This window comes from Apodemus sylvaticus, chromosome 12 (assembly GCF_947179515.1).
Source record: "Apodemus sylvaticus chromosome 12, mApoSyl1.1, whole genome shotgun sequence".
Lineage (NCBI taxonomy): Eukaryota > Metazoa > Chordata > Mammalia > Rodentia > Muridae > Apodemus > Apodemus sylvaticus.
This window is the reverse complement of record NC_067483.1, coordinates 37,916,005-37,933,569: the sequence shown is the minus strand read 5'-3', so window position 1 is coordinate 37,933,569 and position 17,565 is coordinate 37,916,005. Positions and strand designations below refer to the sequence as shown.

The 17,565-nt window shown below is 40.1% G+C and overlaps 1 protein-coding gene across 6 annotated transcripts in view; it reads left to right on the top strand.

Annotated features, from left to right (window-relative positions):
• Positions 1–17,565, top strand: part of Srgap2 (SLIT-ROBO Rho GTPase activating protein 2) — a 248,152-nt gene that overhangs the window by 147,818 nt on the left and 82,769 nt on the right. The window contains exon 1 of one of the 6 annotated variants that reach the window (XM_052201080.1): positions 15,229–15,359. The exons of the other annotated variants lie outside the window; for them this stretch is intronic. Coding sequence (XP_052057040.1) covers positions 15,312–15,359 — 48 coding nt within the window. The 5' untranslated portion in view covers positions 15,229–15,311. Of the gene's footprint in view, positions 1–15,228; positions 15,360–17,565 lie in introns of those variants that run through there. 6 annotated transcript variants of the gene reach the window in all.

The following is a 17,565-nucleotide window of genomic DNA, read 5'->3' as shown; positions in this document are numbered from 1 at the left end:
CTTGATTGATTTCAGCCCTGAGTTTAATGATTTCCTGCCTTCTACTCCTCCTGGGTGAAATAGTTTCTTTTTGTTCCAGGGCTTTCAGGTGTGTCACTAAGCTGCTAGTATATGCTCTCTCCATTTTGTCTTTGGAGGCACTCAGGGCTATGAGTTTTCCTCTTAGCACTGCTTTCATTGTGTCCCAAAGATTTGGGTATGTTGTGCCTTCATTTTCATTAAATTCTAAAAAGTCTCTGATTTCTTTCTTTATTTCTTCTTTGGCTAAAGTGTCATTGAGTAGAGTATTGTTCAGCCTCCATGTGTATGTGGGCTTTCTGTTGTTTTTGTTGCTATTGAAAACCACTCTTACACCATAGTGATCTGATAGGAGGCATGGGATTAGTTCGATCTTCTTGTATTTGTTGAGGTCTTTCTTGTGACCAATTATATGGTCGATTTTGGAGAAGGTACCATGAGGTGCTGAGAAAAAGATATATTCTTTTGCTTTAGGGTGAAATGTTCTATAAATATCCATCAAATCCAATTGGTCTAAAGCTTCAATTAGTTTTACTGTGTCCCTGTTTAGTTTCTGTTTTCCTGATCGATCCATTGAGGAGAGTGGAGTGTTGAAGTCCCCCACAATTATTGTGTTAGGTGCAATGTGTGCTTTGAGCTTTAGTAAAGTTTCTTTTACGAATGAGAGTGCCCTTGTATTTGGAGCATAGATGTTCAGAATTGAAAGTTCTTCTTGGTGGATTTTTCCTTTGACCAGCAAGAAGTGTCCCTCAGTGTTTCTTTTGATGACTTTAGGTTGAAAGTCAATTTTATCTGATATTAGAATGGCTACTCCGGCTCGTTTCCCGAGACTATTGGCTTGTAAAATTGTCTTCCAGCCTTTTACTCTAAGGTAGTTTTTGTCTTTGACATTTAGGTGTGTTTCCTGTATGCAGCAAAATGTAGGGTCTTGTTTCCTTATCCAGTCTGTTAGTCTATGTCTTTTTATTGGGGAATTGAGTCCATTGATGTTAAGAGATATTAAGGAATAGAGATTATTACTTCCTGTCATTTTTGATGTTATTTTTATATTTGAGTGATTATCTTCTTTTGGGTTTGATGAAGGAAGGTTACTATCTTGCTTTTTCCAGGGTGTAGTTTCCCTCCTTGTTTTGGAGTTTTCTTCCTATTATTCTTTGTAGAGCTGGGTTTGTGGAAAGATACTGTGTAAATTTGGTTTTGTCATGGAATGTCTTAGTTTCTCCCTCTATTGTGATTGAGAGTTTTGCTGGGTATAGTAGTCTTGGCTGACATTTGTGTTCTCTTAGAGTCTGCATGCGATCTGCCCAGGATCTTCTAGCTTTCATGGTCTCTGGTGAGAAGTCTGGTGTGATTCTGATAGGTCTTCCTTATTGGTACAACCACTCTGGAAATCAGTCTGGCGGTTCCTCCGAAAACTGGGCACCTCACTGCCAGAAGATCCTGCTATACCACTCCTGGGCATATACCCAAAAGATTCCCCAGCATTTAATAAGGATACATGTTCTACTATGTTCATAGCAGCCCTTTATAATTGCCAGAAGTTGGAAAGAACCCAGGTATCCCTCAACAGAAGAGTGGATGCAAAAAATGTGGTATATATACACAATGGAGTACTATTCAGCCATTAGAAACAATGAATTCATGAAATTCTTAGGCAAATGGATGGAGCTGGAGAACATCATACTAAGTGAGGTAACCCAGACTCAAAAGATGAATCATGGTATGCACTCACTAATAAGTGGATATTAACCTAGAAAACTGGAATACCCAAAGCATAATCCACACATCAAATGAGGTACAAGAAGAACGGAGGAGTGGCCCCTTGTTCTAGAAAGACTCAGTGAAGCAGTATAGAACAAAATCAGAACAGGGAAGTGGGAAGGGTTGGGTGGGAAAACGGGGGGGGGGGGGGGGGGGAAGGGAAGGGAAGGGGACTGATGGGACTTTCGGGGAGTGGGGGTCCAGAAAAGGGGAAATCATTTGAAATGTAAATAAATATATCAATAAATTTTAAAAAATTGGTTCTAGGGTATTCTTTCATATTTTGCAACATTTAAATGAGTAGATTGAGACCCAGGGTCAAAAATACCAGCCATAGTTGTGACAAGCTTACTTCTTTTTTTTCTTATGTATTCTAAAAGTGTGGTTGTGATTTTTTTTTAAAAAAAATCTGTATTTCTTAATTTTCATTAGTTTTGATTTGATTTGGATTTTTTATAATAAAATATTTCTCAACCTCTTCAGAATATTTGAGAGTAATTTAAAGTTATGATACAACCACATACGTAGTGTATTCCTTCTTCGTAGGTTAATGCAGAAGATTGACATGCTCTGGGATGGAGATCCTATCCTCAGCTTTTCAAATTGCTTATTTCAGCCCTGACTTTTTATTTTTAGAACCCCATTGTGCCTATAGAGAATGTTCTTGTTAAATGTCTGCGGCCTACAGTTCCATACGTGCTAGAGACATAGCTCAGCAGACATAGCTCATAGCTGTCCACAAGAGTTGATGGATAGAGATGACTATCCAGATGATAGAGAGGCTAGCTAAGGCCATGCTCTTTGTTCCAAGTTGAGAAACTAGCCTGGCAGGAAAAAGCAGAAATACAGAGAGGCTATGGTTACTTTCTTTCTGTCATCACCATGACTAACAATTGATACACAGACTATATTTTTTTCTAAATATTATTTTTATTACTTCTTTGAGAATTTCTTGCAATTTATCTGGATCATATTCACACTTTCTGGACCCATCCAATATTCTCCATCTCCTTCCTACTCACCTAACTTCGATTTGGGGGCAGTTTTTTTAAATCCCCATCTAGCCCAGTTTGTGTCCCCCAATGACTCTTGGGAGTGGTGCGTACTCTGAAGTATGGTTGACCTACCAGGGATCATGTTTTCATCCACTAAGGCGTCTTTAAGATGAGAGCACATACATGACAAAAGACTGTAGACAGTGTGGAACAGTTTGTGAGTTCAAATTCCAGTCCTTCATTTAGAAACAGGACAATTGCTTGACCTTTCTAAGATTTAGCATCTATAAAATGGAGATATTAATAAAAAATGTTATAACACAAGAAAAACTGACTCCCTCTCCTTGAAGGAGCTAATTGAATATCAATAGTACCTCACCTAGTGATGGAAGTTCATATCCATCTAACCTCTCTTCATGCCAAAATTTTGTCTGGCTTGGGCTTGTGAGGGTCCTGTGCATGCTTTCAAAATTACTGTGCATCCATCCACATGTGCATCTGTCCTCTGATATCTGGGAAACAGTTTCCTTGATGCTAACTATGACCTCTGTCTCTGATTATTTTTCCTCTTCCTTAAAGATCCTTGAGAGACAGGTATTATATCATTCTTTTTCTTGATGTCAAAGTTTATGGAATTTCTTCCCCTTGTTTTCGTCCAGCGAGGCTTCTTTAAGATGAGAATACACACATGACAAAAGAGTGTGGAAAATGTGAAACAAGTTTGTGAGTTCAAATTCCAGTTCTTCATTTAGAAACTGGACAATTGCTTGACCTTTCTAAGACTTAGCCTTTATAAAATGGAGATAGTGATAACGACTGTCACAACAGTTAAATGAAGTCATGCCCATAAATTAGCACATATTAAACACTGAGTAGAAGGTATAACTATTTTTTTAAATTACTAATTGAACAATGAAGTCTTGATTATTCAGAAACTTACGTTGATAAAAGGGAGGGAAATATTTGCATGAATAACTCTTAGGCAATGTTTGAAAGGGGCTCTGTAGATGCTATAGGTAATAGTTGCTGAAGAGTAAAGTCCAAGTAGTAAAGGAAAATGTCATATATAGCTTGCTTGCTTAGTGAAGACACTGAGCCAGTGAATACTAGCAACTGAACTCAGGTCAGCAGGCTTGGCCCAGGCTCCTTTACCCACTGAGCCATCTTTGCCTGTTCCTCCTTGTTTTTTGAGGCAGCGTTTCTCACTACTTTTGAAGCTCATTAGTTCAGTAACATTAGCTAGCCAGCAGGCCTCAAGAATTCTTGTGTCTTTGCTTCCCTAGTGCTAGGATTAGAGGTATGCTCCATGCCTGGCCCTATTTAAGGCTTGTTCATAGATTTACACTTAGAGCTTTGTATAGAATTCCTCCATTAGGTAAAATGTAAGTCACCAAATGATCCCCTAAGATTTGAATCTAGACTCTCAATCACTTAGCTGATTTCAGAAGATGTCCTTTATTTGAGTTAGATTCATTCTCCTCCTTATAGATTGGGGGTTTGAAAAGTCCCTGGGGAAATAAGAGGAACCATATTTAAATCCTGAGGTTGGTTCCTCTCTCGTTTTCCCAGAACGTCCTGAGAAGGGAACAGCTTAAGAATCTGAGTGTGGCAAGCCTTCCTTGTGGCTAATGTCCATTCACTCTTCTATGTAAAGCACATTGCACAGAGCTTATTGGGAATCTTGAATTGCACCAGACATACTGAAGGCTACAAAGTGATCTCTGTGTTCAGTGTTTACACTGCCATTTTAGGGAATTCAGTCCAAAGTTTATGCTTCATTAGAGCTACTGTGATATAAGAAGCATCTGCCATTCTCGAAGACAAATCATGGGTATGAAGCTGAGCGGAACTTTAAGCAAACTTGAAGGGCTAGACATGTAAAAATTGAAACTGAGATGAAGGAAGAGCTGGGCCCAGTGGTGCAGGCCTACTCTGGAGGGCTAAGGCAGATGGAGTACAAGGTCAAGGCTTGCTTGTGCTACATAATGAGTTCAAGGTAATTCTGGACATATTAATGAGAGCTTGTCTCAAAATAAACATTAAAACAAAACAAAACAAACAAACAAAAAAGGCAGGGCTGGGAGTGTAGTTCAGTGGTAGAGAACTTGCTAGCCTTCATGAAAACTTCAATTCAATTCCCAGTGCAAGGGGTCTGTGGATACCAAGGATACTGATTATGATTCCCCATGCTGTGGCACAGCACAGGAATGAACTGAGAAGGAAGGGTAGAGCATGAGTGACTCCAGTGATCTCACAGGGACTGAAATCTAGCTTCAAACTGTCTTCATCAGTGACTGGATTAAGGTGATCCAAGATAGGTCGTGACTAGAATCAGATTTAAATCCTCCCTCCAGGAAAATGCTGATTTGTATTTCATCATTTGTTATAACATAGTTTGACTTCCAATTATAAATAGGCACATCTAGAAATCAGATAACTATGATCAAAAACTGAGAAGTTGTGGCCTCATAGGAGACCCAAATAAGGTTGTTATCAAACATACTCTTTATACTGTTTCATAGTCTAAAAAACTAAATGATAGCAAAATTATAAATGATAACTTTAAATGAGATACCAATGTACAAAACTTTCTAAGAATACTTTCAAGGAAAATAAAAGTCGTATAGAATAAGAGAAAATATTTTCAAATCATGTATTTTATAAAGGGTTTATATTTATAATCTATAAAGAACTCTTATCTCAACAATGAGAGGCAATCCAGTTTTAAAATACATAAAAACTGGAAGAAACTTTTCTCCAAAGAAGATAAGCAAATGACCAGTAAGAAATATAAAGATCTCTGTAAAACCACAATCAAGTAACATGTTATACCCATAAAGATGGCTATAATTTAAGAAAGAAAAAGAGAGAGAAGGTGAAATGTTGGTGAGGAGCTGGACATGATGGCACATGCTTATAATTTTAGTATTTGGGGGCTAAAAGCAGAGCTACCTAGGAAGACCCTGTATTAAAAAAAAGTTTAATAATTCTATAAAAACTGAAGCCTGGAGTTAACTTATAATTCAGCACTTTCACTCCTGGATATAACTGAGGAGAAATAAGAAGCATACTTTCAGAAAAACTTTGTACACAGTAGAATTATTTATAATGTCAAGAAGTGGAAATAAGCAATGTTCATAAAGCAGTTAAACAAATGTCAACAAAATTTGTTGTTCATTTGTAGTATTCAGCCATTGAAAAGAAAGATACTGTTTGGGTCAAGGAAGTGTATCTCACTGATGCGGCAATGCTTAGTAATGTGTGCATGGCCCTGGGTTCCATCCCTGTCATTGTCATGCCCACAAAGAAAGGAGGTTCTGAAACATACTTACAGGATGGATAAACTCTGAAAATATTGTATTGAATAAAAGATGCCAGATACAAAAGACCACATGCCATAAGATTCCATTTATAGGAAATGCTTAGAATATTCTAGTTCATAGAAACAGAAAGTAGATTAGTGGTTGCTAGGAACTAAGGGGAAGGTTGAAAAGTGATTACTATCAGGTCTCTTTTAGTGTGATGACAATGTTCTGAAATTAGTGGTGATAGTTTACAAGTTCTTTGTGCGATTAAATGTATTGAATTTTGAATATTTTAAACTAGCATATTGTATGTTATATGAATTACATATCAATAATAAAAAGAACAAAGCAAAATTTTATGATGAAAATACAGTATCAAAAAGAAAAGCTTACTATATGGATTAAACAAAGCTGAAGATGGGTCATGCAACAATATCCTGAAGATTGGAGTGATAAAAGGATGAACATAAAAGAAAAAGCCTCAGACATGAACAGGCCTGATGTGATTATTTAAAGTTTCAGCAGAAAACAAAAAGTTGAAGAAAAATGGCTACAAACTGTCTACAACTAACAAAGCTATTGCAGAGTAAAAACACATTATGAACTCCAGATAGGATGAATGAATACAAAGGAAGTTGTGTGTAGGTGAATTATCGTCACATTGATGAAAGCTGTTACAGAAGTGTCTTATAGCTGCACTCAAAGAAGCAACAGCAAAGTTAACTTCTGGGTTCTCAGTCAAAACAATGAAAGAGAGGAGACAGTGGGAAGAAAAATCCTTAAGATACTTAAGGCCAACTAACAAGATTTCCACACCAGAAGATATGAAAAAACTATCACCAGCAGATCCACACTGAAAGAAATAATAAAAACTCATGTTCTTGTTATGTAGCTAAGGCTAGGTTTGGACTTTCCTCCTGCCTTAGACTCCGAGAAATGCTGGGATTACAAACCTGTGCTACCACCCTTGACTAATATTTAAATGGAATGGTAATAATCCCGTAGAAGGTTGGATATGCAGGAAAGAATGCAGAACATTCTTGAAAAGTGCAATTTGAACCATGACCAAAATTAAGACATGTGACAGTACCATCACCCTCCAAAAACGTGGTGCTACCCTCTGTGGTCAAGTCCTCCTCTACTGACAACTAGAATTCAGTCTGTATGCCTAAGTAACCCATTAGCAGATGAGTTTGTTTCTTCTTTTTTTTATATGGTTTACAGTTTTTTCCTTCTCTTAGACTGGTAGTGACATTATCCCTTTAGGGGTTACCATAAATTGCAACTTGTATTCTCCTTTTAATATTTTGCTCTGCTTTTTGATACGGGGTCTCATCATGCAGCCAAGGCAGGCCTAACTTTCCATCCTGCCTGAGATTCCTGAGTGCTAGGATTATTATGATGTATACTACCATATCCAGCCTATATCATGGATTCTCTTCTGTGTATTTATTCATAAATCCTGACTGCACTTTCCCCTCTCAGTCCTTTCCTCTGCCCCCATCCCCCAACTCCTCTTCTATATCTCTTCAGAAAAGTACAAGCCTCATGGACATCAACCAGCTGTGGTATATCAAGTAGCAATAAGACTTGGCACCTCCTCTCCTATTAAGGCTGGAAGAGGTGACCCAGTGGAGGAAAGGGTCTCACAGGCAGGCAGCAGAGTCAGAGAAAGCTCTTGCCCCCACTGTTAGGAGTCACACAAGAACACCAAGCCACACAACTGTAACATACGTGCAGAGATCCTAAGTCAGTCCCATGCAGGCTTCCTGGTTACCAGTTCAGTCTCTGTGAGCCACTGGGGGTCAGGTTAGTTGATTCTGTGGGGTTTATTGCTATGTGTGTATTTTTTTTGTTTTGTTTTGTTTTGTTTTTTTCAAGACAGGGTTTCTCTGTATAGCCCGGCCGTCCTGGAACTCACTCTGTAGATCAGACTGGCCTCCAACTTAGAAATCCTCCTGCCTCTGCCTCCCAAGTGCTGGGATTAAAGGTGTGCGCCACCACTGCCCAGCATCGTGTATTCTTTTAAAAAGTGTTTTTTAGTTTAGTTTAGTTGTGTGTGTGTGTGTGTGCTCATGCCTGTGCACATGCATGTACAGATGCATATGCCTGTTGTGAATGTGGAGTTCAAGGGACAACTTGCATGAATTAGTTCTCTCCTTCTACTTCTTGAATCTTAGGAATCAAATATAGATTTTCAGGCTTGGTGGCAAATACCTTTATCCACTTAGCCATCTTGCCAGCCTATCAGGTATATTCTTGACTTGCCAATGTTTACTATAGATTAACCATCTACTGCTTATTTAATAATATTTTTCCCTGACTCTGACCCAGATTCTCTTGCCTAATAATTAGATTACTAATTTTGCCTTTTAATAGTAAATATTTACACACACACACACACACACAATCAGAGCCCAAACTCTGGCCCTTTCCTTCTCATAGTTAAGTGATTTTCATGGAATGAGGTGCTAGTGAGAGGGAAAGTGCTATCCAGAGGATATGGATTTTTAAAAAATGTTCATGGGCCATGACTGATGGGAATAGCCACCCCTTTAATTACCGTGCACAAAGACAAGATATGAACCAACACAGTAGCTGAGGATAGCTACTCAGTATTCAAAAGTTGGCATTATGTTTTTCTTAGAGTCAACCCTGGCACCTGAAGTGTCAAGAAAGTGTTATATTCATGATTAAACCCCCGGAGCCTCTTCTTTTCTCTATACTGGGTTCTAAGGCGAGTCAAGACTTCTAACACTACACTGAATCCTGATGAACTGGCTGTACTGCTAAGTTCCTCTTTCTCGTTTGATCAGCAGTTTTCTCATTTAGGCATTTCCTGTAGGGTGCTGCTGACTGTTTCATTTCCTACCAGGGTGTTTTCCTCCTCTCCATGTTCACATGCCAACTTTCAGATGAGGTCTGTTACCTCTTGTCCCAGCCCAGCCATCTGAGAACCACAAGGCCTTCTTCCCACTTTCCAGCTGCTGGGATCCCACACTGTGGGGGGGCTTGTGCTTTCAAGCACTTACTATGCTGCCTCTTTTTCTTTCTAAGTCATTGCTTGCTTTTCTTCCTGAGTTGATGTTATGTCCTAAGATCTGTATCCTTTGCCTTCGTGTCCTTTGTCCCTTGTATGTCCCAGTCTACTTGAAGGTACCCAAAGTCACCGAGACGGTTTCATACCTCTAATGTCCAGCCTTGGATAAGTAGACATTCACCTTCAGGATAATGTCACTAAATGTTTTTGGAATGAGAGATCAGAACCCAGAAACATATGCTCTCATTGAAGTCACTATCCTGAACAATAGCCACAATGGAGATTTGCCAAGACAGTAAGAGAGAAGGCTTAGATCTGATTTTTCTTTCCGAGATGTTGTTTTGAGCTTATTTTCTTAGTATAGGATATATCTTTCTAAGAGGCTGGAGCACACATGAAAAAATAATCAGACTATGCTATTAAAGGTCTTGAGAGAACAGGTGGACTTCACTGTCTCTCTGCCTCCTACTCCTATTGATCTGTCCCCATCCAGTGGGCTCAGTCTTTTCTGGATTATCTGCTTCACTTAGAAAAGGTAGTGGGTTCCAGGTTTTAGGGGAAAAGGCTGGTTTTCCCCATGCAGTGTCAACTTGGCTGAGTTTGTTTTTACTATACTGCAGTGTGTTCTTTTTACTTCTAGTGTCTTCTGAGCTTTTAGCATGTTAAATTTGACCAGGTCCCTTTTCTGATTGGTGTAATGATCATGTGACTCCTGGCCTTAAATCTACTTATGTACCATATCACACTTCATGATTTGCGAATGTTGAATTAGCCCCCTGATATAAAAACAGTGTGTATGTTTATGATCTTAATCAATTCTTAAATTCGATTTGCAACAATTTTTGTGTCTGTCTTCATAGGAAAGTTGTCTATATAGCTTTCTTACTGGTTTTGGTATCTGAGTAGTGATGGCTTTGTTAGACTGTTTGACACAGCATTCCTCCCTTCTGTGTGATGGAACAGTTTGGAGAGAGAGCATTGTTGTTTGTTCTTGAATGGTTTGGTAAAATATGAAAGTGAATCCTTTTGATTGTGACATTTTCAGTGTTGGGAGACTTCTTGCTATTTTATTCACACTTATTGTTGTGGGTTTGTTCAACTTGTATCTCTTTACCAGCAAAGTGTATTCCTTAAAGACTATAGAGATTTGGATCTAATGTTTTAATGTATTCATCCAGTCTTGCCTATTTATTAGTAAGTTTAAGCTTATTATTGAGAGATATTTATTCATCCTTATAATTTAAGCAGCAATTTCTAAAATTAAGCATTCTAACACAATCTGATCCAAAAATTTACTAACTTGGTATCTGCTGAAAAGTAATGGTAGGAAAATAGAAAAGTCTTTTTCTTTCATTACTGAACTCTGATGCTTCGCTAAGAATAGTAAACTTGGTACAAGAAAAACACAACATAACACTCTTGAATCTATGCCAGGTGTAAGCTGTTCAAGAGAGATCACTCCTCCATTAGTTCTCAGTGATTTTAATAGCATTGGGTTCTTATTTTGTTTGTTTGGTTTTGTTGTTGTTGTGTTTTATTTTTAACTTTGTATTGATTCTTTGTGAGTTTCACATCATGCACCCCAGTCCTGCTCATTTCTCCATCCCCTCATATCTGCCCTTTGCCCTGACAACCTTCCCCACAAAATAAAACATACACAAACAAAGCATAGAAAACCTCTCATCATGGTCCCACAGTACATTCCTCTGGCCACACATTTCACTTGCAAATGCTCATTGCAATGAGTTATTGTTCTGGTTCGAGATCTCTGGCTTCTATGATACCATCAATATTGGCTCCTCCTGGTTATCCTGTTGTCTCCCTTGTGTCAGGAGATCCTGCAGTTTTGGGTCAGCAGGCCTGGACCTTTCACACATCCCAAACATTTTCAGATTATCCAAATTTTAAGGTGGGCCAACTCAGAGGCCTGGATCTATCTGTGCCTGGGAGGTGGCTGAGCTGGTCAGCATGCAGGCTCTCCCTTATCCATGCCACCAGGACAAGCTCTCCAGCACTGCTGCAGCCAGGCTATCTAAAACCTCCAACAGCAGGAGGCAGGGTCACTCTCCTGCTTTCATGCCCTTGGGACTTGTTTACCAGCACTCATGCCTCTGGAACTAGCTCCACTGTGCTGCCCAGTCAAGGCATGGGACCTACTCTCCTACGTGCTGCAGCCTTCAAGGGAGTGGAACAGTGCTTCTGTTCTCACACCCTTGGGGCTGCCTTTGCCATCAAGACCAGCTCCATTGTGTTGTCCAGGTGAGGTGCAGGTCCCACTTTCCCTGTGTCCCACAGCCAGTGAGAGGGCAGGGCTAGCTCTCTAGTTCCCGTGCCTGCAAGGCCAGCTCTCCAGCTACTGCAGGTGGGAGCAAGGGAGAGGCATCACCCCTGTACCTACACTACTGTATAGCAGGCAGATGAGTGCTGGGGCCAGCTCTCATATGCTCTTGCCTTCAGGCCTGCTCAACTGTGCCTCCTCCAGCAGGGTCAACTCTACTCTGCTCCCAGGCAAGGTGCAGGACCAGCTCACCTGCTCTCTTGTGACCCCAGGGCCAGCTCTCCCAACTGCTGCAGGTGGTAAGGGCTGGGGAGCTTCGTGGTACTTTAATACTGTGTTTTTTAGATAATTCAACAGGAATCTGAAACAAGTAGTGGGATTTATAGTGTGTCAGGTTTCTGACATTTTTTTTCTGTAACATGACTTTTTCCCCCTAGGGAAATTCAGCTACACTTATTAACTTCTAAGTGAAATAGTTATTGGTGAAATTAGCTTTTATGGTGCTTACAAACTCAAAAGATTCCAAACATTTTTTAGCCGGTATATAAGCTTTTGAGATTCACTTACTCTAAAGCAGTGTCATTATGACTGAAACAGACATGTGTAATTAGAAAGGCAAATGCAAAGTAGAAGGATTTACTGTTTAATAGCTGGATTTTTAAAAACTCAGATTTCTTTCTGGCAAGCTGGACCCAGATAAGGAAAAAGAAATCCTTACACTAAGATCATCCCATTTCTATTAATGTCTTTGAAATGGATAAAGACTTACATTCTGATAGGCTTGGATGTCAGGTCAATGTCTATCTTTCTCAGCAGACTGTGAACTTTTAAACTCCTTGTTTTATATTCAAGCCACAAGTATATGACATATAATAGATGTTCTATAAATATTTGCTGATGGATTTTTTTTGTACATTCCCTAAAATCCAGCTGTTTTTCTGCCTTGCCAGAATTCAGTAATTGAGCCTAAACCTGCTTTGAACTGTAATCAGCTATCTCAAGTGGGGAAGTTATTTAGCTCCTATCTTGGTTGGTGGGCTCTAATCCTATCACTGATACTTTAAATTTAGTGAGTTATAACTAGTATTTAAAAAGCAGAGCAGAATAGGAAATATAAGAAGGTGCTACACATAAGATTTTTGCTGTAGACATACTGGATTATAATTTCAAAACATCCTTGCCTCCTACCTGTACACAAAATGTCAAAGCACTCTCAGTGTTTCTCACATGGCAACTCCAAGCCAGCCTTTCTTTACAGTATTTGTGCTTCAATGTAACTACTATCATTATCATCTGACATGCTGGAGATTCACCACCACCAAGGCCTTGAGCTGCTGAACAAGCCTTCTACCACCAAACTATACTCCTAGCATTATATCTGTATATTGTATGACCTTGATTTCCCCAGAGTATAAATTCCAGTAGAGCTCAGCTTTGCTAGTCATTGTTGGCTTCCACATCTGTGGATGAATGGGGGCTAGCAAGGTCCTTCCTACACACAGGCAAGGAAATATGGTTGAAGGGAAATTCAGAAGTCATTTCTCAGCTCTGACCTGCTAGATCACCATTTTCTGCACCCCTGTAACAATAGCCCCTACCGATCCACTGTTTGTTTAGTTTTTCTGTTTGGTTTTGGTTTTTGGACTAAGTTGGATGGGAGAGGCCAGCCAAATTCAGTTACCACCATCACCTAACATTGGCCTGATACCTAATAGCCCACACCCTTAAGCCCTATCTAAACCGTTCAAAGCATTCTGGGCAAAGTGCCAGCTCAGGAACTCAGCGTCTTTGAAATAGAGTGCCCCTGAAACCTCCACTCTGGATCTGGTGGCTTGCCTCCTGCTGCAAAGCTTAATAGAACATTTATGTCCCTCTCCTCTGAGATCTGGAAATGTCCCTTCAGTTTTAAATTAGATTTTTTTTTTTGAACAGTTGGCCTCTGATATATCTTTGGGGGTAAAGAGATGATGCTAGCACTGATGGAGATCTGTGCACTTGAGAATTTGATTCTTTTTGGAAAATTGCTGATACAGTCTCATTGTCACAGAATTAAATGACCCTGCTGTTTTGACCTGCTGACAGCTTCGGCCTTGGGACCCTGAAATTAGCTTCTGCCACATGGCAAAAACATGCTTTCATAAATATACACATCTACAAATAAGGAGAGATTTTTTGTCTAATAAAAGTTTTGTAGTATAGATAGGTAAAATAGGCTGCTGGTCTGAATAAGTAGAAAAGTAAAAGAATCAGTGCGTCTTCTGTTGCGGACTAGTTTTAGAACCCTTTCATAATTGGTGGGTTGTTTGTTCATTTGTTTTGTTTCTATCTAACAGATAAACCCATTGACATTCAGGAAATATATTAATTTAAGAAAGTACAAAGATGGGGCAAGGAGTGTACAATGGTTCAAAGCACTGATGCTCTTCCAGAAGGCCCAAGTTTAGTTAGGTCCCAGACATCTGTCAGCTAGTAACTTTAACAGCAAACACAGGGGATTTGGTGCCTCTGACTTCCCCTGGAATCTGCACTCACTTCCACATATCCACATGCAGACACACACACCTACACACAATTAAAAATAATAAAATAAACCTTTTAAAGGGGCAAGTGACAGTCCTACATCCAGGCAGAGCAGACCACACCTTCTGCTGTCTTATGCTTGGGTGGGGGTGGCAGACAATGTGGAGATGAGGCTGTATGTTCCAGTTCTGTCTAGCTCTTATCTGTTAGAAAAGGAAGACTTCTTGCTGGTTTTGTAAGCACACAGCTGGAAGGAGCTGTTGCAATCTTATTTCTGACTACTCCTGCTCTCCTGCTTTAGTCACAGGCAGAGTCGGGCTCCCACTCTAGCCAAAAAGGTTGTGATAAGTTTCAAAATAAAAGATCCAGATCTGAGCACACCATCGCACTTGCTAGTCCATTGTTAATTGTGCCACATTTCTAGTCTAAATTTAGCTACCTTTCTTTTTTCTTTTCTTTTTTTCTTCTTTCTTTCTTCCATTCTTTCTTTCTTTTTTTTTTTTTTTGACAAAGATAACTATGCAAACATTTAAAAGAAAAACTTTACCCAAAGTTAGCCACCCCCAACTTCTGTTTGGTTTCCTGCAATGTTTAGATGACTCATTCTCTTCCAAGAAATGTTAAAGAAAAGAGATCCAGGCCGTGTGTTGGTGCACAAAGACCGCACTGTAGATTCCTTTTCTTCCCTGCCTAGAAACCCCTTTGCTTCTTTACAGGGGAGGGAAAGCTCTGCAGCCCCCATTGTCTTCTACTTGGCTTCATCAATTTTGTTGTTCCTAGGAATAAATGTGCTCCTTGTCTTTGGGTGTGGCTCCCTAGTAACTTCCCAGCTCCTTTTACCCCTCAGTGGAGATCTGCACGGAAGCACTTCCTGAGGCCTTACTTTTCCCTGAAGGCCTACTGTTAAGGCTTCTGAGTTGGAGAACAGGTGGCCTTTTATCATCTGTGAAAGGAGAGAGACTGGCCAGTTCCCGCCTCTCTTCTGGGTCAGAATTGCTCGTTAGGAGCTTTAATTGTGTATTTTAACTGAGCCAACTAGAGCTAGTTACACGTGTGTTCCCAGCCCAGCCAGAGGGAACGGTAAATCTGATTGCTTCAGCAGCTTGTTAAAATAAACAGGGATAATAGTTCATTGGTACTCCCAACTAATCAGAACACAAAAGGAAACATCTGCCTGTCTTAATTGCTATTTTATTGGTTAGACTTTCCCTCCTCTTCCCCTCCCTTCCTCTTTCCATTCCTGGACTCCTACTAGTTTATTTAGTCCTGGCTAAGCAGCATAGTACAGGATCAGGTACCATCTCATTTAACCTTTGCCATTTAAACATAGGATGGGGTAAGAAAGGGTAGAGGGCTGGCCAGGGGAGCCTCTGGAGCTGGGAGGGCGGCAGCTGATGGTGATGCTCATGCTCACCTCTGACCTGTGGACTCTGAGGCAGATGGTGAGTCATTTCTCCTCTCTTTGCCTTCTTGCTCTCTGTTGCTTCTGTGGAGCTCAGCCTTCCTCTCCATGGGAGGAAATTCCATGGGAAGTTGTAGAGCAACATTTGAAAGCTACTGTCTTCCCAGGTGACTGTAGAGGAACTAAGAATGGGAAATCTAAAACAGGCAAGATATCCCTGAAGCTTTCATTTTGCTGGCATTGGGATCCTGACAAAGAACTTGTGCCTTGTCTTTTACTCTGCTCTAATATGGACACACGGTTAGAAAAAGTTCGAGCCACAAAGAAAGTGACCACAATTCCAACTGAAGTGTCTCAGTAAGGCAGAACTGTTGATCAGGAGTAAACAAGAGAAATTTTATTCTTGATTAAGCACACAAGGCCAGGAAGTGTTCTTGGTTTTTATTCTAAAGCAGGTAGTGACTGTCTTTTCCTGGGGGATGGAATTCTACCTCAGTCCTTCATGATTGGCTAGTTTTTATAAGATTCTGCACAAGGAAATAAGAAAGGCCAAGAATGCAGCAGAGCCTTTGTATGAATAAAATCTTTACTGAGTGGGGGATTACAGCATTTACATAAAGGCTTTATAAGGTGGAAGAGAAACAAAAGATTTTAATTCTACCTTCCAAACAAATGAGTTTGACAGAAAAAGACTATTATTTGATGTTTTTCTTACAATAAGAACACAGGCAAAACATCACATAGTACCATAGAATGGTAGAGGTTTGTGTCGTAAGCTTCAGCTGTCAGCTTGACACAGACCTAAAGAGTGGGAAGAAGGAGCTCAGAGGTTGTCCTTGGTGTGTCTGAGACATTTTAAAATTGCTAATTGATGTAAGGGGGTTAGCCCACTGTGAGCAGTACCATTCTTAGGCAGGTAGGCCTGGGCTGTATAAGAAATGTAGCTGAAAGTAAGCCTGGAACCTAGGCAATAAGCAGCGTTCTTCAGTGGTCTCTCTTTATTCCCTGCCTTGAGCTTCTGCCTTGGCTTTCCTCGGTGATGGACATTGACTGGCCTATGTAAGCCAAACAAACCCTTTCTTCCCCCATGTTGCTTTTGATCAGTGTTTTGTTTTGTCGTATCATTAGAGAAATCAAACAAGGACAGTAAGAAAAGGTCTTTAAAAAAATTAGTATTTTAGGTTAGCATATAAAGTGATGAGTTCTACCCCAGCATCTTCATACATGTGCGTCATTATATTATGTTCTCTTATTCCCTCCCCCAGAGTTCCTCCTATGTACCTCCCTCCAGTTGTTTTCCTTTCTTCCCCCAGTTAACACCAACTTCTGCTTTCTTTTTTTTTATTCGATATATTTTTTTATTTACATTTCAAATGATTTCCCCTTTTCTAGCCCCCCACTCCCCGAAAGTCCCGCAAGCCCCCTTCTCTGCCCCTGTCCTCCCACCCACCCCTTCCCACTTCCCCGTTCTGGTTTTGCCGAATACTGCTTCACTGAGTCTTTCCAGAACAGGGAGCCACTCTTCCTTTCTTCTTGTACCTCATTTGATGTGTGGATTATGTTTTGGATATTCCAGTTTTCTAGGTTAATATCCACTTATTAGTGAGTGCATACCATGATTCACCTTTTGAGTCAGGGTTACCTCACTTACTATGATGTTCTCTAGCTCCATCCATTTGCCTAAGAATTTCATGAATTCATTGTTTCTAATGGCTGAATAGTACTCCATTGTGTAGATATACCACATTTTTTGCATCCACTCTTCTGTTGAGGGATACCTGGGTTCTTTCCAGCATCTGGCAATTATAAATAGGGCTGCTATGAACATAGTAAAGCATGTATCCTTATTACATGGTGGGGAATCCTCTGGGTATATGCCCAGGAGTGGTATAGCAGGATCTTCTGGAAGTGAGGTGCCCAGTTTTCAGAGGAACCGCCAGACTGATTTCCAGAGTGGTTGTACCAATTTGCAACCCCACCAGCAGTGGAGGAGTGTTCTTCTTTCTCCACACCCTCTCCAACACCTGCTGTCTCCTGAATTTTTAATCTTAGCCATTCTGACTGGTGTAAGGTGAAATCTCAGGGTTGTTTTGATTTGCATTTCCCTAATGACTAATGAAGTTGAGCATTTTTTAAGATGCTTCTCCGCCATCCGAAGTTCTTCAGGTGAGAATTCTTTGTTTAACTCTGTACCCCATTTTTTAATAGGGTTGTTCGGTTTTCTGGAGTCTAACTTCTTGAGTTCT